General features: G+C 40.7%; 2 protein-coding genes across 2 annotated transcripts; both read right to left on the bottom strand.

Moving 5' to 3' along the window:
- Positions 1 to 15,473: 15,473 nt before the first annotated feature.
- GGS23DRAFT_588858 (eukaryotic translation initiation factor 2C 2) lies at positions 15,474 to 19,379 on the bottom strand. The gene is made up of 6 exons (XM_051517574.1): positions 17,680 to 19,379; positions 17,377 to 17,624; positions 16,312 to 17,317; positions 16,262 to 16,276; positions 15,910 to 16,226; positions 15,474 to 15,839 (listed from the first exon to the last, which is right to left on the bottom strand). The coding sequence occupies exons 1-6, from the start codon at positions 18,773 to 18,775 to the stop codon at positions 15,786 to 15,788; spliced, it is 2,736 nt and encodes a 911-aa protein (XP_051367435.1). The 5' UTR covers positions 18,776 to 19,379; the 3' UTR covers positions 15,474 to 15,785.
- A 504-nt stretch (positions 19,380 to 19,883) lies between these two features.
- GGS23DRAFT_608018 (SPX-domain-containing protein) lies at positions 19,884 to 22,388 on the bottom strand (the record flags this gene model as incomplete). Its single annotated transcript, XM_051520143.1, has 5 exons — positions 19,884 to 20,130; positions 20,202 to 20,575; positions 20,626 to 21,230; positions 21,271 to 21,778; positions 21,891 to 22,388. 5 exons carry the CDS (start codon positions 22,386 to 22,388, stop codon positions 19,884 to 19,886), a joined length of 2,232 nt encoding a protein of 743 aa, XP_051367434.1.
- Between the last annotated feature and the right edge of the window lie 462 nt (positions 22,389 to 22,850).

Below are 22,850 nucleotides of genomic sequence, written 5' to 3'. Positions count from 1 at the left end.
GCGGTAGTTAGCTATATAAGTAATATAGTATAGTAGTAATTCTAATTTAATACTAGGATTTAATCTCCTTTATTACTATCGCGCGCGCTCGCGCGCGTTACTATACTAACCGATTCTATCGTTTCTCTTACGAAGGCGGTTAAGTATAAATATATCTAGGATTTCTCGCTTTCGAATTAAGCGTACCTTTCTCTTTCCTTTCTTCCTAGGTTATTTATTATAGGTATATATTCTAACTATAATTAAGTAATTTATTAATTACGCGATCGTAAGCTAATATAATAAGCTTCGTTAATTTATTATCGTAAGGTAAGTCCGCTTCTTTTATAATTTACGTAAAGCGTAACTCGCGTATTATACGAATCGTAATATACTTTTATTAAGCGACCGTAGATAATAGCTTAGCTTATTACGGTAAGGATTATTATTTACGATTAATATATTACTTTTAATATTAAATATCCTAGGATAATAAAGCGACCGTTAGTTATTTTATATTAATATAAGAAGTTATTCGAAATAATCCGTTTATTACTTATTCGTTATTTACCGGTAGTAATATAATACCGTAATTAACGATCTCTTAGTATATCCGATACTTAAAAGCTTCGTAAGATAGTACTAGCGCTTTAAGGTACCGTAGCCTCTAGAGTAAAGGATATTCGGCTTTTCGCCGCGAGCTCCTAGCCTACCTTCCGTATTCGTACGGAAGGTAGCGTTAAAGCTTCGGCCGGTAGCCTTACTCGCCGCGGAGGATATCCTTTACTCCCGGGTCCGGGGCCTTAGTTATCGCTTAGCCTTTAAGGATCCTTTATCGACGAAGGCGTCGATATAATCGTACCTAGCGCCTTAATATAACGTACCTAGGCCTTAGTTACTCGTTCTTAGGTACCGTATCCCGAGTATTAAGGTCTTTACCGACGAATCCTTTAAGGAGAATTTCCGAGGAAGACTTCTTTCCTTATACGAGGAAGTAATCGAGAAAAGCGACCGCTTATTATATTAATTATTCGTAAGGTTTCTTCGCGTAAAACCCGAGCCTAAACTCGCGTATATTAAGTTACGTTTTAATAATATCGCCGTTATTCGCGTAACCTAAGCGGCCGTTATTATTATTATTTCGATTCGTAGTAATATCGTAAAACGAAAACGAGGATAGGAAGGCCGTAACGCTTTCGGTTCCGGAGTTATTACCGCTTTCGTTATTCCTTTAACCCGGCCGTTCCGGCGGTTCCGTTTAATATCCCCGTCGTACCGGCCGCTTTAGCTTTTATTACCGTCTTAGGAACTACCTCGGTTATCCGTAATCGAAAGTACGGAGCTCGCCGTATAGTCCTTACTAAGCTACGTACGTAATACGGCTTAAATAAGTTTATTAAAAATACTTCGATTTTTTCTAAAGTACCGGCCGTTATTACCGCTACTTATCCGGTTACGCTTACGTATTTCTATAGGTCTTCTTACCTTCGTACGTCGAGGTCTAGAGTTAATATTATATAAGGCCGACGCTTTAATCCTATATTATTACCTTATCGTCGCTATATCGAGTCCTCGGTTAATATATAAGCTTTATTTTACGTTATTAATATTCGTTAACGTTATTATAAGCCCTTAAGCTCGTTACGATAATAAAAAGCTCTTACTTTATTAAACGGAGAATAATACCCGCGGTACCCGAAACCGTAAAGTCGTAACGAAACGTAATTAACTCCGGTTAGTTTACCTAACTAAGCGTAAGTCCTTCCGTACCGGCTATCGATTACCGTACCGTACCCGCCTTAGCTTTTATATTATCCTTTTATTACTTAGCTAACGTAAGTAGCGTTTCCGCCGGCTATCGATATAATACCTAGCGTAGCCTTACCTGCTATCGCTCCCGAGTAGGTTAGATATAAAGATAAAGGACGTTAGAGAAGGAAAGAAAGAGGAAACTTCCGAGGACGAAGAATAATCTTTTAAGGAAGTAATATTTAAAATCGCTCGCGCTTACGCGCCTATTTCTTTCGAGTAATACCTATACGAAGTATTATACGATAGCCGACCGCTTATACGAGGAAATTATCGAATATTAAAACGAACCCGTCGGTATTATATCTTCCGCTAATCCGGCCTTACTTATTATTCCGTAGTTAAGTTCTTTATTTAAAGTAGCTTCCTATATTAGGATCTAAGAATATACGAGTTCGGTATTTAGCGGTAAGAAAGCTATTTCTATATAACGGTAGTACTTTATACCTATATATTAACTAATTAAGGGAAGAATTTACGTACCGTTAGTACTTACGGCGACTCTTTAAGTATTATTATATATTTTTCCGTAGCGTTTTAGGTTAAGTAATACTTTAAAGTATTCGAACGATTAACGTAGTAAAGCTTTCGTAAGTCCGTTTATTAGTATTTAATTAATAAGGAGGTAAATTACTTCGAAGGTACCTTTTTAGTACTCTAACGTAGCTATATATTCTATATATCTATATAGCGTAGCTAGTATTAATCCTTTCTTTCTTTCCTATTATTAGTCTTATCGTTTATTAGTTATCGCTATATATTCTTTAAGGTTTTCTCTAGCTTTAAGGTAATATCCCTAAAGAAACGTTTAAGCTATCGTTTCCTTAGCTATATACTTTAGTACGAGTAGTTAGCTTTAATCGTCGATATCGATATTATATCCTAGCGAGCGGCTCTTTATATAATCGGACCTTTAAATAAGGATATTACGTATCCTAAGACGACTTTCTTAACTTAGAATCGTTTATAAACGAAGCGTTATATTAATTAAAAGTACTTAAGCGTTATTATTTTATCCCTATACCTTATATAAGGAAGCGAGTAATATATAGGTATTAATCGTTTAATTAACGCTTTAAAGTATTAAGGTCCTGATTAGTTAGGAAATGAATAATTAGACGCTACGAAAGCGACGTTTAGGCGTATTATAATTACGCTATAGAATTAACCCTACTTTCTCCTAGTATTCCTTAACTTATTATTTCGAAGTAACGCCTATATACTTTACTAGCTCGGTAATTAGTAATAATATTATCGGAAATTAATTATTATCCGTAGTTTAAAGCGTTTAGTAATCTTTTCGATATAAGCGTCGTATATTAAGGTTATATTTCGTACTTTGCGATTACGTATTACCTTAATCCTAAATATTACTTTACCGGTTTAAGCTCTTTCGTTTTATAGGTATCCTTTAACCCTAAGCTACCTTTTATACTATCGTTTCTAAGCTTTTATAGTTTATAATTAATATATCGTTTACGTATATCTAGTACGAAGACTTCTCGTTCTATATAGAATAAGTACGGCTCTTCTAGAGAGCTTAGAGTCCTAGGCGGTTAAGGGTACTTTGATCTCCTTAAACTAAAGTAGGGGTAAATCTCTAAACCCGTATATTACTTTTATAGCGAAGGCGTATTTTCCTCTTCCTTAAACCCGTTTAATAACTTTATAGGTATAAGGTCGCTTTCCGGTCTTACGCGTTAAGGAACGCGTTTTTAATGTCATACTAATTAACTTCGAGGTCGAATTAGCTACGATAGCTATTATTATACGGAACGATTTTATTATAACGTAGCTACGTAAGTACTCTCGAGTAACTCTTTAGGCTATAAATTTCCTCGCGTTATTAAGCGCGACTTATAGTAGTAAGGAAATTATCTTCGTCGAATTTATAATCGAAGACTTATATTAATGAATTAGCTTTATTCTTATCCGTTCGCGATTAATAATACGCTATACTTTAATACGTAAGAAGGCCTTAATCTTAGATCTAGCGTTTTCTTTAAATCGCTTTCTTAATGATACTTATCTAGGTCCTTTTATATCTTTAGCGGTTTAAGTAAATCGTCGCGGTAAATTCTTATCTTATTAGGCGATACGCTTAATCGCTCGGCCTTTTTAATTAACGGCTATTACGAAAATAAGTATAGCGTAATATATTATCGTAATCTTTACTTACTATCCTTTTAATTAATTAAGCTAAAAGGTTATTACGAAATCGAATAGCGATCTCTTAAGAGGTTATTCTTAGCCGTTAGGTTACCCGATATTACGTAAACTTTAGTACTTAAGTTACTTATTACTTTATTCTTTCCGGGCTTTTTCTTTCTTCTTTTATTATAACGGATAGTAGAAGAATGGACCTTTCTCTTGCTACTTACGCTAAGTAATTTACGGGGATAGGCTATATTATTCCTTTTCTTCGGAGGAAGTACGAGTTTCTTTAGTTAATTATTTAGAGGTTATTCCCGAGTATTTATTCCGTCGGCGAAGTATATTCGCCGCTCCGGACTTTCGGTACTTTTACTAGTAGCCGTACCTAACTTTAGTTACTTTATTCCTTATCGGAATACTTACTTTCCGTAGCTTCCGCGGGTATAATTAAAGTAAGTTTTAAACTCGGAAGCCCGTAGGATATATCCGTTTCTTTATTTAATTTCTCCTAGGTTTTCGCTTCGAGTTATTCTTATATCTCTTGCTCGATTAATTCGAATAATTTTATTACCTCTTACGGTTATTCGTCTTTAGACCTAGCCGTTTCGTATTTTAAATTATCGGAATCTATCTAGTTTTCTTTTTCTAAAGGCTACCTTACCCCCGAGCTAGGACCGGCGGACTAAGTCGTATCTAGATCCTAATTACCCGAGGTAGGCTCGCTACTCCCGAGGGAGTTAGTCTTCGTACTTAGCTCTCGATTAAATAATACGAGCGAATCCTATAGGTTTAATACTTCGATAATTAATTAAGTAACGTTATTACTTATACGTATCGAAAGATTTATTCGATTAATTTCTTTTCGTTCGAGTTACTAAGCTTTTAGCTTATTTATCTAGCTATAAAACGTTTCTTCGTTAAAGACTATATCCTTAATTAGGATTACTTTACCTAGCCTAGGAACCTAAATTCGGTATAGGTTATTAATATAATATCCTATTAAATACCCGATATAAGCTCGTAGTTTACCTTAAACCCTTTCCTATTAAGATCTTAAGTACGTTCTTTATTAAGGGATACGCGCGATATCCGTATATATAGATACCGTTTTAATCCGGTCGTAGGTCGCTCGTTAGCTCCCTTATTACCTTTAAAGTATACTATTTAAATACTACTTAAACTAAGTATTTAAGAGCTCGTAAGATATACGAAGATTATAAGCTTAGCTAGGGCTAATATTAATTAAATATACCGCGGCTTTAACGGTTTCCGGCTATAGTTTCTTTAGTAGTCCTACTTTAATCCTTATTTTAATCGACTTAACGATAATAATTTATCTAGCTCTCTTACCCCTACCGGTTAGCTCCTTAGTATTAACCGGCGGGAGTTCGAAATTAATGCCTTCTTTTACTACTTAGATCTTATATCCAGACATACCTTTAATGCTTATTACTAAGCGTTCGTTATCGTAACGTATTTTATAGATTAAGAGTCGGAATTATTTCCGAACCTATCTTTTAAAGAGTCGAAGAGTTCTTATTATTAATAAGCCTTACTTACTCTCTAGGGTTTTAACTTATAACATTCCGCTAAATTTATTCCTAATTACGATAAGTTACTTAGATCCGTCGTAACCTTCCGGGTAGTTAAATAAATCCTAGTATATCTTTTAAAAAGAACGTAACGAGCGATGTATTAATAAACGGCGCGAAATTACTCTCTTACCTATCGTTTAATTATAATACTCGTACTTAATTATAGGTATACCGTTAATCTTAACGTTCCGGGCGTTTTTAACGAAGGCTTTAAGCGCCTTAGGATTAAGATGCCTTATTCGCTAGTACTAAAATACCTCGGAGTCTTCTTTCGGTTTAATGATATCTTTCGATCTTCTCTACCGGACGTTTCTCTCCGGGAAATAAGGTACTATTACGGTCGACGCTACGTTACGTAGAATACTCGATGGTATTATAGATGGTATTACGGGTAGGACTTACGAATAAGAAGTAAATTATTTAAATTCGAAAAAGACTAGGTTAAAGCGTCGCTCTAGCTTTCTTACTATAGTGCTTTTCTCGAAGGTTCCATTCCTTAAAGTATAATTTAAACCGTAAAATTAAATACCTATACTACGAAGTTTCGCCTTAAAGATAATATTAACGTAGAAATCTTTAATAAGTACGACGTCCTTAAGCTTTAGATTAAAGGTAAGCTTATTAGATTAATTTAAAATATATTTCTCGATAATCTTACGACCCGTATTAGTAATAAAAAAGCTTATAGTATAGCAGCTTCGATCGTCTATCCGTTTCTAGCGGAAACGAACGACCCTTTTACTAGAAGATTACGATTATTAATAAGGTAAATTACTTTATAGTTATCGAAGACGGTACTTTCCGATAATAAGTATCGGATTAGGTTTATAGTAAAATAAATCCTAGTTTAAGTAAATAGGTATATAATACGTAGGTCGATTATTATTACGCTAATATTAGCTAGCTAAGTAATAGCGTTATTTCCTTCCCCGTTTCCGGAGCGATTATTAGGTATATTATTTATAGGAACGTCCTACCCTTAGCGGTTAATCTAGTTTCGGAGCTTAGCGTATTTAAATAAGTCGTATTTAGCCTTAATTTTTCGTATGATATTAACCGGAATCGGCTTTAGGTTACGTATAGTTTAATTAATAACGGACTTCTATAGGATTTTATAAAAGCGAGCTACCTATAAATATAGTTTACCTTTAAACTTATAAAGGTATTCGTAGCTCGTTAGTTTTCCTTAGCCGCTATTATTAGCTAATTTCGCTCCTAGAGTCGGTTTTTAATAGGCTATTGCGAAAATTTTATAACCTAATTTACCTTTTTACTTATTCTCGGTAGCGAAAGCGCTAAATACGATACCTAGTTACTTAAGGGTCTTTAATTATTCGCCGAATTTATTAGCTTTAATAAGAGCGATTAATATTCGTATAGCTTAGTCGATTACGATCTTAGCCTTAACTACTTCAAGGAAATCCTTTGCTCTTATAACGCCCTTAATTTCGTTAATGTAATAAGCGCGAGCGCGAAGGAAGGCGTATTACTATATAACGTAGAATTACTCGGGATTATAGGTACTTACCTTTACTCTTTAGAGTACCTTACGGTATTCTCGCCTAACGAGCGTCTTAATAGCGGCTTCGATAGGAGTAATTTACTTACGGAAGATCTTCACGAGATTTTAAATAATCGGGTTAAGGTTTAGGAACTATATCTCTATATTAGCTACCTTAAGAAAACCTACCGAGATAGATACGAGAATCTAGCTATAGAGGACCCTATACTACTTACTAGTAGCTATAACCTAAGCCTCGATCGTTATTTACTAGGAAACGAACTTATTATACGCTACCGTTTATTACTCTCGAGTTCGTACCTTAGGCCTTGGTAGTTAATTTCCTCGGTCTTTGGTTAGGATCGACGCTTACTCGTAAACGGCTTTCTTATAGTTTTCTTTAAGGAGTTCGTTCTCTTAAGTAATATACTCCTTAAGAGTACCTACTAAAACTCGAGTAGCGTTAAACTTAGCTCTATCTAGATTAACGTTTTTCTAGATACCGAATTAAGTAGCTATCGATTTAAGCGTTAGGAACTAACGTAGCTATTTATCGTAAACTCGTAAGTAAACGTTAACTAGAATCTTATCCAGGGAGAATTCGGACGTATTAATCGTTATAGCGAAATAGGTAAGCGATTATCTAAAGCTAGATACGAGAATAGAGTACCGGTTTAGAAATAAAAAGGGAGTATGATCGTAAGATCTAAGAGATGGATAAATATATTACTTACTTACGCTAGAATAACCTAAGTAATAATAACTCCTTAGAAGTACCCCGGGCTTATAACTATTACGTAGCTAGCGAGAGCTAAGCTTAGGTTAATAGGTTATTCGTAAAAAAAGTAATGAAATAAGGGTAAGAAGGTATATATTAACTAACTAGAAAAGAAGTAAAGCTACTAGAGAGTATAGAGCGATCTATAGATACATATAGTAGTACTTAGCTAGCTTAGGTAAGCTAGGTGGTTCCTACTAGGGGTGCATGCCTACGTGACACTATGTTAATAAAGGTCGGTTACTAGTATATCTAAAACCGATATAGCTATTAGTTTACGGTAAGTATATAGTCCGTAGGCTATCTTTAGCTTTAATTTATAAGAAATAAGAGGGCCTAACTTTACTCCTACTCTACTAAGCTAACGGAGAGCCTCTTATTCGGGTAGTTCGTTACTAATAACTAATAGGAGTCGTTTAATTCGCCTAATGGTTAGAAATAAGTAGGCTAATTCCGGTACGGAACTAATAAGGGATGCTAAATTATCTTTAATTACGGCGGCTCTAATTAGGTAGTAAACTACTAAATCATCTCTAAATGCGGTTAATTTAATTAATTAACGTAGACCTAATACTAAATCATCTTCGAATGCGACGGATCTAATTAATCGGACGCCTATCGGGTAGAATTCGTTAATTACTAAGGGGGATAAGTCTTTTAAAGTTAATATAGATATAAAATAAGCCATCTAACGAAAGGCTAGGCGTCTCTCCGACGTTACTATGATCCGTAAAGCGTAGAAGTTTAACTAGTTAACGCTAGAAAAGGAGGATCGATAAGATAAGTTTAAAAGCTCCTAAGGGGTATCTAATATATAAGCTTTAAAGGAAGTAAGGGTCCTATTTACTCGTAGTTTAAGGACATGCTCGGGTCTATCTATAGGTTACTAAAGGCTAACATCCGGCGAGGTAGGGTTTAAGGAGAGGTCTTAAAACGCAATATCTATCCGATTAGGAGTTTAGGTTCCAGAAGGCGAAGGCGGGTATATGTAACCGTCGGTTGATTATAGTTTATAGACATGCTCAGGTCCTATTATTCGTAGTTTAAGGATATACTCGGGTTCTGTTATTCGTAGTTTAAGGACATACTTAGGTTTAAGCTAATAATTCAGTTTCCCGTCTCATTATCTAAATCGCTCTTATTAAAGGAATTACTATTACTATTACTATCGTCGTCGTTTACTATCGGCGACTTATAAGTAATAAGTACCCGTAAATACTCTATAGGGTTAATAACTAGTCCGGTAGCCTTAAGGGCTATCTTATAAGTAATGGAAGGTTATAAGAAGGAGCCTTAAAGAGATATTACTTCTTTACCGACTACTTTATCGCCAATGGTAAAGGAGCTAGCTTTAATATCGAACTTAATTATAACGTCCTATAACTAAGGGATACTAAGTAATAAGAGGGTATCGTTATTCGTAGATTCGGGTCGTATAATGGCCTATACCGATCTCCATATCCCTTATATTCCTACGTTAAATAAAACGAATTCCGTTACTTTTAAGCGACGACTATCTAAGGTTAGTAAGAATAAACGCCTAGTACCTAAGTAATATAAGAATCTCCGTTTAATACGGAGCTAATCCATTAGCTTACCGGATATAAGGTTAATGTTACTTCCCTAGTTAGCTTAAGTAGTATTTTCGGGTAAAGTATAAAACATAAGCGACTCTTTATCTTATTTAAAACGAAGAACGGCATTTATATAGAAAGATCTAACCGGTTTTAGCGGAAATAGATTAGCTAGGACTAGGGTAGTTCTTAAAGCTAGGGTAGCTCCATCTATATCCATTTAAATGTTATCTAGGTAAGTAGCTAGGTCATAAGGGATAATGTCCAATACCTAGGGCGTTACGTTTCGGGAACTAGGTAGGTTTTTAGGTATGTTACTTATCTTAACGGGTTCATCCTCCTTTTTTACCGTTAGTTCGACGACTAGTTCAGCGAAATGTACTAACTTCCCCTTCTTCGGAGGTAGAGGATTAGGTAGGATATAAGGACGAGGCTAAAACGACGGTCTAAGGGCTGCGATCTTACGTACGGCTCTAGCTTCTGCTTTTACGTTCTTACGGGTAGAGAAGTACCTAAACTACCGGGTATATTCGGGAGATACTTAGAATAAGTCTATTAAGTTTAGCTTTACTTCGATTTAACGAGCTAACGTATTAAAGTCGAAGGAAGGGTCTTCCTCTTTTCCGTAAATAATTTAAAGGCCCTTACGGGGCTTTTTTTCTTCTTAGTTTTTCCATCGTCTTTTTCTATAACGGAGCCGTTATATCGACGTTTGCCTAAAAAAAAGGCGAGCTCCAGTACCTCCGTAGCTAGGTTATCCTAGATATTAACGCCGGTAGTCTTTAACTTTATTATGCCTATCGGTTTAACTATAAGGAGTAATAATTAGGTATTTAAAAAGGCAGTACCTAATAAGATAATATCCGGCGTAGCAGAGGTCGGCTATAACTCGTTAGCTACCTATCTATACTTAGCCGTATTCTAATTTAGCGCTTCTTATTCCTAAGATTACTCGTAGAAGAATTATACGGATTTCGCGTCGAGATTTCTACTTATTTTAGCTACCTATTTTAGGGTTAGATAAGTTAACGACTTAAGGATTAACTACTCCTAGTAGGCTAATTACTACCCCCGGGGAGCCTCGTAAGGCTATACGTAATTAAGACTTCTATACTTAAAGCATATTCTTTCTCCTCGTTATAAGATTCGTAAACCATTAACGATCGGATGCTTCGACGTCTTTTTATTAGGGACTACCCGGGATATATTCCCAGAGCCTTGGTTACTACCATTGCCATACGACTACTATCCTTATGGATACTACTAAGGTTGCTGCTATTAACTACTAGAGGCCTAAGGTAGAGCTAGCTAGGCTCCCGGGACCTACTAAGACCACTATATTAGGCCTTAATTCGGATATGGATAAGGAGGATATAGCGAATAAGACGTAGGAATCGGGTAAGGTATAATCTATTATACCCGTACGTATAAAGGCGGCGCCGTTAGGGGTTAAGGTAGCGTCGTAGTAATAACCTTAGGAGCTAATACCTAGTTAGGATGCTCGTTAGCGATAGCTTACTTAATTAATAAGCCTATCTTTTCTATAATAAAGCGTTCGATTAAGTTCTCCCGCTCCTTTAATTATTATTCCTTAAGCTATTCTTTCTTAAGGTTTACGACCTTCTAATAACCTTATATTATGCTATATACCTCCTAAAGGGCTCTAAATACGTAAGCGGCCTTCTCGAAGGCTTCCCTTTTTAGGTCCGGATCCCTTAAACCGTTTATAAAGCGTATAATTACTAACTTAAGTATATAGGTTTCGAGGATAGTTAGGTTATCGGTACCGTTTAAGCGTAGAACTTAAAGGAAATCTCTCGATTCCGTACGTTTTAATAACTCCTATACCCTAATATAATAAGAGGTAAGGGATTCTTCTAAGCCCTAGGAAATGTTAACGATTTCGTTTCGTAGGTCCGATTAATTAGCCGTTTTAAATGGAAATCTTTCCCTTAAGAGCTACTAAACCATAAGTAAATCATTCTAGGTAGCCATTCCTTACCTAACGAAGTCTAAAGTACGTCGGATACGAGAATTACGATCTAGAAAGGCCGCTATCTCTCCTTTATATAAAGCATTTATAGCTTAAAGCTTATTAAAGCTAGTAAACTAAGTAGCTAGCTAATCTAAAGGCCTACGTAAGTAGTATAAGCCATCTAGACGCTGCTTTACTACCGTTAAAACGACTATATATAGTTAAGTCGGGTAAGGCTTACGGAGGGATCGGTTCTTAAGGATCTGCCATTACGGAGAGTAACGAAGCTATGGAGAATAGCGAGAAGGACGACGAATTCGATAAGCAAGGAAATAGTAGCACGTTTTCCTCTAAAGGAGACGAAGATAACGAAGTAAACGGCGATAAAGGGGGTTATTCTAACTATAATGGATCTATTATTAGATTTAACTATTCCTAATTCGAAGGTCTTAATACCTCTGTTTCTAACGTTAACTAAGACTAAGGGAATATTCCACGGGGAACCTTACCTAGGTTCTTAAGGTCCTATAAAAGGTCGTCTAGTTCGGGACTTCCGGAATTTAGTAAAAACCTAGTTACTTTCGCTAGGTAGGGGTGCCCTATAGCAAGGAAAGAATCGGCTAAAGCTTTAAGAAGCTCTAGGTTTCGGTTATAAATAGTAGCGATATATAGCTCGTCGGATATAGGAGAAAGGGAACTGCCTTCTCCTTCCTTCGGTATATCCCGCCGGTAAATAGCATCGGCAACGAAGGGACTAATATACCCTAAAATAAGGCTCGAAAACGAACTAAGAATGCCTCTTTCCGATAGAAAACGACGAATTAAAGTATTGCCTTTTGGTAGATAATAACGAAACGAGAGTACTCTTATACGAGCGAAACGAACTATCTAGACCCTCCGCGCGGAGAGGTCAAAACGGGGTAAAACAACGAGAAAAACGACTAAGTATACCCGTAATCTAGATGCCTCCTACTGCCTGGGTTCGATCACCAGCTAGATGGAGTGTAAAACGTACTTGATTCCTAAAACCTCCTATCTAAGATACCCTTGCTGAACAACACCCTTTGACTCTCGAGGGTTGCTTATATAATGTGTATTACATAATCAGGAGAGCTCCCACTTAGCTATCAGTCAGTTTATAGGATTAAGAATCAGTTGAAAAGGATCGGTAAAAGACAGCCATGGACGAGAAGGACGGAGATCACGTTGCATCGTATAGGATTGTTTCTTTCGTTTCTCACGGGAGCTACGCTTATTTTACCTGCCCCGTTATAGTTTACCTATTTCCTAACTATTGATCCCTATTGTTTCTTAATGGCCCCAATGGACCTGGCTCGCTCCTAGTTAATTAGGGTTAATTAGGAATAGGTTGATTAGGTTAGTTTATAGGTTTACAGCTCCGCCAGCCCAGTTGTTTTTATTAATTAATCTTTCCTATTATTTCCTGTTAATCGTTGATTAAACTGGCTTAGCTCCCATTTAGCAGCGATTAAACAGGTTCGGGATTAATCAGGTTCAGGATCAGGTACAGTCAGGCACGGTTGCAGTTACCTACCCCACCACCCACTTATTGCTGTTGCAATCGTTCCTAGTTGACCTATTTCCTAACTTATCCTATTAGCCTTTGATTAAACTAGCTAGCTTTTAGTTAATTAGGGTTAATTGAGATTAGGTTAATTAGGTTTAACAGGAACGAGAGCCACCGTACCTATTATTAGGAGTTTAATTACTCCTTACAGATTAATTAAACTAGGGAGGCTATAGTAGTACGGTGGATCTAGGCTACGTAGCCTTTTCGATGTCTATTTATATAAGTCGCGTACTTATATTTTCATTAGTTAGACTTAGACCTATAGACATTACGACTTATAGCTATTTACTCCTTTTGCTATGCCTTTTCTCGCGATCCTCGTTACCCTTTTCTAGTCCCTTCCTTCCTTTAGTCCCTTTCCCAGCTGCCGTTTTTAGCTAGCCGATCAACCGATTATAGCTATTTATAGCTATGATCTTAGTTAATCGGCACTAGGCCAGTTATTGATAGTTAGGCAGTCCTTGTTTCGTGCCTCCATCATAGCGTACCTACGCTGCTCCTGTTCAATATTCGTAAATATATGTAATAAACGATAAGGACAATACCTTGTTACATTATAATATATATCCTAAGGATCGTAATATAAAATTCTTACTTCTTAATATTAATATTCTTATGGGTATTAACCGGGTTAGTAACAAGGTTTATATTCACAGTATAAAAATTGCAATAAAGCTTTATATATTGCGGTTTTATAGAATACGTATTCTAATGTAGTGGAGTATTATTCCGCGGATATATTCGGTATTTAAGGTAAAGGCCGAGAAAAGTAGGAGGAAGGTTACGACTATAAGAGGGAATTTGTTTACGGGTTATAAGTTTAGAGCTATAGACGACGCTACTTCCAGGGTTAGTTACTTTAGATTTATTTCTACGTATATATCCTTTTTATTAAAAGATATACAGAATTTATTTATTAGTTAATTAAGAAGAAATAACGACGTAATATACTTTTAGATAAGAGGTAGTATTTCCGCGTAAGTATTTAGTTATAATTTTATCCTTTCGAGTTTTAGTTATTTATTTAAAGGAAGTTAAAGGCTCGTTTAAGCGGTATTAATAACTTGAATCAAATTAATCAAGAGAATGAAGTAAAGTATAATCTTTATATTATAATTATTATTAAAGTTTTTTATTTTTTACTTAAGCGAGATGTTAAAGTTAGTATTTTGTACGTTATTAATAGGTTAAATATTATTAATATTATAGTAGTGCGGTGGATCTAGGCTACGTAGCCTTTTCGATGTCTATTCATATAGGTCGCGTACTTATATTTTCATTAGTTAGACTTAGACCTATAGTTATCATAGCTATCACTAGTTATAGCTATTTACTCGTTCCTTGCCATGCCTTTCTAGCTATCCTCGTTACCCGTTTCTAGTCCTTCTTCTTTCCCTTTCCCAGCTACCGTTTTCAGCTAGCCGATTAACCGATTATAGCTATTTATAGCTATAATCTAGGTCTGATCGGCACTGGGCTAGTTATTGGCAGTTGGGCAGTCCTTTTTTCGTGCCTCCGTTAGCGTGCCTACGCTGCTCCTGTTCAATATTAAAGTTCCGGATAGCTTATTCGAAAGTATATTCTATCGGTACCTATAATACGTACAATAATCTATAATAAATAAAACTAATATTACTTTATTAATCGAAGGGTAAGAAATTTAATATAATTATCGTATCTTAGGTATATCTTTTGGTTATAGAGATATAGTAATCGTTAACCTAAAGGTAAAAGAAATTAAAGGAGGAAAGGAGCTAAATATAAAAGTTACTTCTTCGGTTATTACTGAACAGGAGCAGCGTGGGCACGCTGACGGAGGCACGAAACGGCTACCCAACTGCCAACAACTGGCCCAGTGCCGATTAACCTAAGATTACAGCTGTAAACAGCTGTAATCGGTTGATCGGCCAGCTGAAACGGCAGCTGGCAAAGGAGGCTAGAAAAAGGGCAACGAGGAAGGCTAGAAAGGCATGGTAAGAAACGAGTGAATGGCTGTAGGCTGTGATGTCTACATGTCTAAGTCTAACTGATGAAAATATGAGTGCGTGACCCATATAAATACACATCGAAAAGGCTACGTGGCCTAGATCCACTGCACCACTACATTACAGTATAACGAAGTAACTTAAGCGCTCGTAATTAAAATAAATATATTAATCAAAAGACGACGAATTTAATAATAAAACCGAATCTGAAATAAAAATAAAAATAATAAAGTTAATCATTTAATTAAATAATGATCTTTATAATAATCGTAATATAGTCTGTACTCACGAGAGCTATAGTTACTTTATATAAGTATAAAGCCTATCATAGCATATTATATAATATATTAAGATTGCATATCTTACTATACTACTACAGTATCCTTTAAAAATAACTAGTTTAACGTATTATAACTATCCCCCGGATAGGATAAATACTTATGTAAAAGGCTACGTGGCTTAGTCTTACCGTACCACTACAATATATTTACCGCTGCTTTTAATTAATAAGAGCTCTCGAATACGTATTAGATTAAAGTTATGAAAACGCAAAATTAAAAGTAAACCTCTATATAAACTATAATTATAATATCTTAGGAATAGCTTTAATATTAATAGAAAGCGGTAAGCTCGAAGTTAATAACTTTTAGCGTTTTTTTAGTAAGATAAGGGTGGCCCGAGGTGGGTATAGCCCGTAGTCACGTAACAGATGGTAAGTTTTCTATCCATACCGTAACTTGACATTTTCACAACTCATATATCACCGCCGGCCACAAACTATCAAATTTACCCTCTTTTCGTTACATTCCCTGATACTGAGTCTCGTGGCTTCACGGACCTCGCCTTAGATGTAGAACATTGTATTCTCCAATCTCCCGTGGGTCTTTACGAAAGATTGCTCTGAAGAGACCCCAGTCCCGCTCGCGATGACTTCGTCTCCCGCCACGGACACCGTTGTCGAATTGGACGGGGTCAAAAACTTTGCTATAGCATCGAGCACGCTCACATAGAATGTCGGCGTAGTATGCGGGCGTGCAGTAGCTCACAGCCTTGGTGGCGCGGCCAAACACATAGCACATGCTCTGAGTCAGCTCTTGCAGTTCGTCGGCGATATTTTTTCCTGGTGTGGTAGCTGGGGTCTTGCCCTTATTACCTGCGCCGGTATTTCGGCGGCGGAAGATCTCATCTAGCACAACAAAGTAGTGTGCTGGTCGTGCCGTGCCCTGAAGTGCGGTGTGGGCTTGTAGGAAGAAGTCCCAGCTCCGCGCCTCGGTGACGCCTCGGTCTACCACGGTGCCGCCGGTCGCGTGTTGCCTGAACGGTCGGCGTCGGTCTCTGCGGTTGGGTAAAACGCGTGTGGTGACGCTTACCAACTATGACTATAGTCAGGCGTGGGAGTCCTTTGCTTTGGTCCGGGATAGAATAGACTTCCCGGCATGCGGCGCGAAGTAATGGGAGCTCCTCATCTAGGACTTTCTGGTACTGGCCCTCTGAAACACCATCCCGATATACAAGTATATTCTCGGGAAGGGTGGCATGCTTCCCTTTCTCGCGCCATAAATGGAGGCGGGACTTGAGCATGCTTTGCAGGTCCGAGACCATCTCCTGGCGACGTTCCTTTTGGATACTCAAGATACCAGGCCACTGACCCAACTGGCTGTTAATACTGGCTACCATACCTGCGACGCTAGGAGCCATCGAGCTCGATCCCGGGGAGGGGTGAGTTACGTCGATACCGACGATCATGGTTTTGTTTTCGGCGACCAGAGCTAGATTCGCGGGACTGACGATATGGTTGTCGCCACCCAGTTTCAGGTTAAGTTTAAGAGCCTCGTTACGGAAGTACTGGTCCTGGCCCGAAAGTTTCGCAATTTTCGTGCCGACGCTGCAAATGGTGTGGATACCGTACTTTACGTCGCCCAGCTGCTTAATGCGGTCGTAAAGGGGTATCGGACTGGCCGGCAGGATGATACACAGCAACTGCAACGATGAGGCTGCACGTTTGATGAAGTTGTCGAGTTTGATATCATCTGTATCGCTCAGTTGGACCTGCTGTGGGGAAAGGGGGGGACTTGCAGCAATCCCGGTGTCCTTAAGGACAGAGTGGAACCCTCCTATTAGGCTCGCGAGGCTTTCGGGCGTGAACTTTTGAGCTCTCGGGTACAAGTTACCCTCCATTTCGATATACAGACATGACCATCTTTGCAGGACGGTACCAGTGTGAAACTTGAGACTCGCTGAGTTACGTGGCACCAGGTTCCAGCCACCAGCCATTACCTGGGCTTGCTGGTTTTGCTTGTATACGATCTTTGGCGGGGAGAGAACACGGGCCGAGACAGTAATGAGGTCGGGCGAGACGGTGACCCCAAATTGCGACTGAAAAGAAAAACATGGTCAGCCGAGTAATGAAGGTGACTGATTCAGGAGGAATATACCAATCGTGGGTTTGTGTCGGGGGACAAGCCCGATGTATGCCGTCCCTTCATAACAATAGACCTCGCATTCTCAACGGGTCTGCGAACTGCAAACCGAATCATGTTCTGTGTCTCGGCCGGGCCGAGCTTGGTTTTGGCAGGTTGGCCCGGTAAAACATGGCAGACCTGGGCCGGCATGTACGAAGGGTTGTCCCTATTCCCAACGTTGATTACGGGAAGGGTGACATCCGCGATACGAATCCCATGTGCTGCGTTATCGTCAACAACCATCACCCTCCTCGGATGGAGCTGGGCATGACTTACTAGACAGGAAATGGTCAAACACAGAAATATACTTGCCGCCGGACGCGGCAGTCTTTCCCTGGGACCTGGTACCCTTGCCACCCTTTTTGCCCGCGGGCGTCTGTGTCGACGGACCAGCCGAGACGTTCTTTTCATCCAGCCAAAATTGCACCTCCTTCGCACCAGATCCAAATCCCTTCACTATAGGGGGGTGTCCTAGGCTATGTCCATCGTTCTTGTTTGCCACTCCAGAAATGGTCTTCGCTCGCAATATGACCTTACCGGATTTGTTGTGTCTGTCTTTGAGGTGGGTGACCTTAATCCTCAGCCCCTTCAGGAAGGCTTCCAGCCTGCGTGGATCTCTCCGCAACCCAGATTTGGCGATGAGTGCATCAAGACGGTCCTCCTGATAAAAGGCACCATGGCTGACATTGACATTGACAAGGACCCGAGCCGTGGCTGCGCGTACACTCGCGAAGAAGCCACGTAAGGCGATGAGACAGTCGCTAAGAATCCATGTATCAGATTCGTTACTCAAGGAGAACGTTTTCGATGCACCGATGGTAGCAAGGTTCCCGGCAGACTTAGCGTAGTGGTTCAAAAAGATATTGAGAGCCTGTATCACTGCCAGCTTGTCATCGTAAGTGGCGGACAGGTTTGTGGAAGTAAGGTACTCGGTTAACGCGGAAGCTTCTAGGACCTTGATAAAGTCCAGCTTGACGGTATACTGACGAGCACCAGGGCGAGGCTCGTCCTCGTCCTCTCCTCTGTATTCAACCTGGACTTCTTGGATCTCAAACCTACGCCGCGAGATGAGAGTCGACCGGAAGTCGGTGGCGATGTCGGCTTGGAATGGTAATAGGTCTGGTGCTTGCAGAAGCAGACGTATAACCTGGGTCAGCTTTTTCCCCGTGGCAGCAGGAGTCACAGATATATGGTATTGCTGCAGGAGAAGTTGCCGTGGGGTGTCGAGGACGAAGTAATTTGCCCAAAGTACGACGTCCGACCCTTTTACCCCGTAGCTGGGGCGAGTGGGAAATCCATCTGCAAGGCTCGGGTTTCCGAGGTTAAGCGATGCTTTGCCGGCCTGGAGAGCGTCTTCGACCTTCCTGACCATCGCATCAGGCGGCGGGACGCCACCCGAGGGCCTATGGCGAACCCGTGTAAGGATAAATCTTTAAGTAGGCGCATCTAGATGGGCTGGTGTCACTTGCCTGAATACCTCTGAGGATCCAAACCCACCACCACGACTACCCTGAAATGACCCTCCTCGCCCATGAGGCGGCCCTCCTCCTCCACGCCCATGAGGCGGTCCTCCTCCGCCGCGACCTCGCCCATGGGGTGGTCCTCCTCCCCACGCCCTCGACCACCCGGCCTACCTTGACCTGACATGACGAGCGGTAATTCTTCGAGCTGCTTGGAATCCCCGATCCGATGAATGGGAAGGAGGCGGGTCTAGTTGGATGTTGTTTTTGCTGAGATGTAAGACGAAGTTTTACAGACAGCATGTCTTAGGTAGCCTTGCCTAAGTGACACGTCAGGCCCACGTGAATGGTTGGATTGTGTTATTCCACCAACTCATACCTTTGTAGAAATGTATTATTTGCTCCATTATATCAACATTAACGAGAGGCCGGTCGATATATAAAACTTGAAGTCTTTCTTTATATATATTATATATATATCAAAGAGATATCTTTGATTCTAACTAGACATAACATGTTTACTATATTGATATTAAAACCATAATTCTTTTTCTAAAAAGGAAACATCTTTTTATTTATTATCGGCGGTTAACTACTTTATCTAACCTACTTGTTGACGTGTTATAGGTTATTTACTGACAAGTAATATAGTACACATGGTGCATATAATCCCATACCGTTATGTGTTGTTACTCACCCTCTCTAACCTACTGGGTAATTTACTCACAATCTGACAGCAATAAGGTGACATATATTCAATACCAACGTGCCTGGGAATTCCTCAGTTCTCCTTTCTCCAGTTTCTCTCTCCTCCAAGGTGGACTTGAACTAGAATCCATTCGTTCGTTTACGCTCTAATTCTATTTATTGCAAGTGTTCCCTACGTTATTTAGTATTCCCAGAGTAAGTACCTGAAACCCAACTGGCTTTTCTGGAGGCTCTCTCCTCCTGTTTATTCTATGTTTTATCTGGAACTGGCTCATTGGAGACGTAGCTGGCTCTCATACTGATATGGCTGCCTTACGAGAGGCTCCTTTCCCGGCCCTGGAATACGAAGTTGAGCACTACCCCTAGGAAAAGCGCAGAGCATAGAACGGTCGGCCCTAATCTATCATAATATTTAATGATCCTGCGCTCGCGGATCCCCCTGCTCCGGTACAAGTAGATGCCGACAGAGTAGCATAGCGACACGATAGCTAGAAGAGTAAATATACCAGAGACGACGAAAGAGAGCGTATTAGGTTTCGCGCCAAATTGAGCAGCGTGACTGCGATCGTACCGATATAGATGGAGAACTCGAGCTAGAGAGACGTTAGTAAGACGGAGATACCGCGCCACTAGAGAAAGTTACGTACCCAACCAAGATAGGTCCTCTCCGCTGCAAAATAGACCTTAGGCTCGACCCTGACTGGAACGTATATCCTTTTCCCTCTCGGCGCCTTGAACCTCTTGGTTTGGATATCTGCGTCGCCGAAGAACATCTGTGTTCGATTGCTACGAGGTACGATCGAAGCTCGAGGACGCGGCGCAGCGCTCGCCAGTGCGGCCCAAGCACCGCGGCTAGCCGCTCCAATGTACCTGTTTGCAATGCTCGAATAGTACGCCCATCCACCAATTCTCCTCGCCTCCTCGAGGGCATCCTCCTCATCCACTTCATTATCGGAATCATAGAGGGAGTAGTCTTCGTTGGGGACTGTGCAAGTCCCGGCTGTCTGCCCTTCAATGTCCCCCACGACAAGCGCCTGGGTACCTCGTGAAAGACCGTTTCCGGCATGTGGGTGGCCCGAGACGCGGGCTCGGTAATTTCCCCAGCATCCGAATCTATGTCGTCATCGTCATCGTCATCTGAGGTCGTGCCACTGGTGTGTGAGTGTGTCGGGCGGTGAATACCGAAGTCGTGAGTTACTGGTTTGCGAATGTCCATATCCATCTGTGGCATCCAGTACGGAAGCAGGTTAATCTTATCGGGGAAAAGGCAGGCGGTGCCGTGGATGAATTTCGAGAACTTCGGGACGGCCTCTACAAGGTGGCTAGAGATGAGTTGACGAACCCACTCCGGAGGCTCCTGTCCATGTTGGGTTTGGAGCTTGACCTCTAGAACGGCGTATGGGAAACGCACAACGTCCCCGGGGGACAATTGCGAGAAGGGATAATCGATGCCGATGTCCATTCGCCTCCAATTGCTCCCGGATCGTTTAAAACCATCCAGGTTGTCTTCCCGAATCATCGTCAGCTCGGTATCGAGCGATATTCGAACGCGTGCATCGGCTGGTAACTGAAATGCGGTGCGGTTGTAGAACGATCTGCAAACGGGTCTATACCCGTTCTTTAAGACGGAGTACTGTATCTCTTTCGCTAGGGTCTCATCTTCAGCGATGAGCTTTTCGGATTTCTTTGCCGTCCTTACGAGCTTTTTCGAACAGGGCGGTTGGGAGGAGGTCACCCCTCAGATATCCATTGACATTCTTCTCTTTCGTGGAGAAGCGAGCCTTCACGGACTTTTCCCCGGTCCAATCTTCGCGGTGCGTCTTGCGCTCAACAAAGATGGTGTCGGATTGCATGCCGCCGTACCATCTCAGGCGAATAGCTTCAGCACCCTCGGTCTTTTTCAGTCGCCCTTCGTACAAGTCCCATTTCTCTGGATTGTCGAAGTAGATAGATGAGATAGCAGAATCCTGCGTCTCAAATTCCTTGCCGGCATTGAAGACCAGCACCGGGAGATGTTTCAAGATGATGAGCTTCAATTCGGTGACATTGTCCGGGTGCACCCAATATTTGGTGGTCTGGCGGACGAAGCTGCCTTGGGAACCGCCGGCGGCGCTATCGCCCTTGACCGGGTTCCCGCGCGTTCGGACATTGTTATACATGTTGGATAATTTTACGACCTCGGCATCGAAGTCTTCGTTATAGAAGGGCTTGTTTTGAGCGCGGTGTCGAACGAGGGTCGGAGGTGCCAGTCAGTCATTTTCTACAAGACGCGTTAGTTCACCCGCGAAACCGCACGGATATTGAGGTGAGGGCACAAACGTCGTGCTTCTTGATGATCTTATAAAAGCCCGTATAATTCAGCTGGACGTATTTGGCCAAGTCATGGACATCAGCAATGATGTCGCTCAGGTCTTCCTCGAGCAGTATGAACTCTTCTTCGGAAGGGCCTTGTTCCGTCAAGCCCCTCTCCGTGACCTTGGCGACGACCTCCTTCACTTCTCGCTCACTGACAGCTATGCGACGTTGTATTTCTGATTGCTTAACCTTGGTTTTGGTATAGACTTTCTCAAGCTCGGCATAGAGTCTAGCAATAAAACGCTGCTCATCCTCCTCTGTCCATTTGTTCTTCCGCTGGCCTCTGGCCTTGGCCTTTCCCTTTTTGTCCGTCGCGCTCAAGGGAGCTACGTGGGAGCTTTGGTCCATATATAGGAGAGGCCCAGAGGCGATCTTCAGCTCGTTTTTGAGGCCATCGTAGTCGATATAGTACCACTGGTACTCGCGAATGATGCTCGAGCGGAGCTGCTCACCGAACTTCATGACGATTAACCCTGGACGGGCGCGCCACCTGTACTTAGGATCGGCGCTTCGGGTAGAAAGCCAGGAAGTCTTCTTCGTTTTCAGGTCTTGTATAATTAGCATGAGATGAACACGGTACAAACGTCATCCGGTCTCAATAGCAGCGTGGACATACGAAAGCAGGGAATCGATTAGTCAATAGACGGGGGGAAAGGAAGCCACTTTCGACTATCCAATACTTATGTGTAGAGAACCAACTTGCTTTTGTCACGTACTCCTGGCACAATGCGGGCTGTTAGGTTTCCGAATGCATACGCGAGAGGAACCACAAGGAACGAGACGAGTTAACGATAGAAATACTTGAGGTGGGAAGAATGGATGGAAATGCGAAATGCTACCGAGGAGAGGCAAGGGGCTAGCTCTAGGTACCCACCTGTCTACTTACTACTTTAGGCAAGTACTCCTGTACGTTTTGGCAAGGCT

Source organism: Durotheca rogersii, assembly GCF_024521655.1.
Source record: "Durotheca rogersii strain YMJ 92031201 chromosome Unknown GGS23scaffold_45, whole genome shotgun sequence".
Lineage (NCBI taxonomy): Eukaryota > Fungi > Ascomycota > Sordariomycetes > Xylariales > Xylariaceae > Durotheca > Durotheca rogersii.
This window is presented reverse-complemented; position numbering and strand designations above follow the sequence as displayed.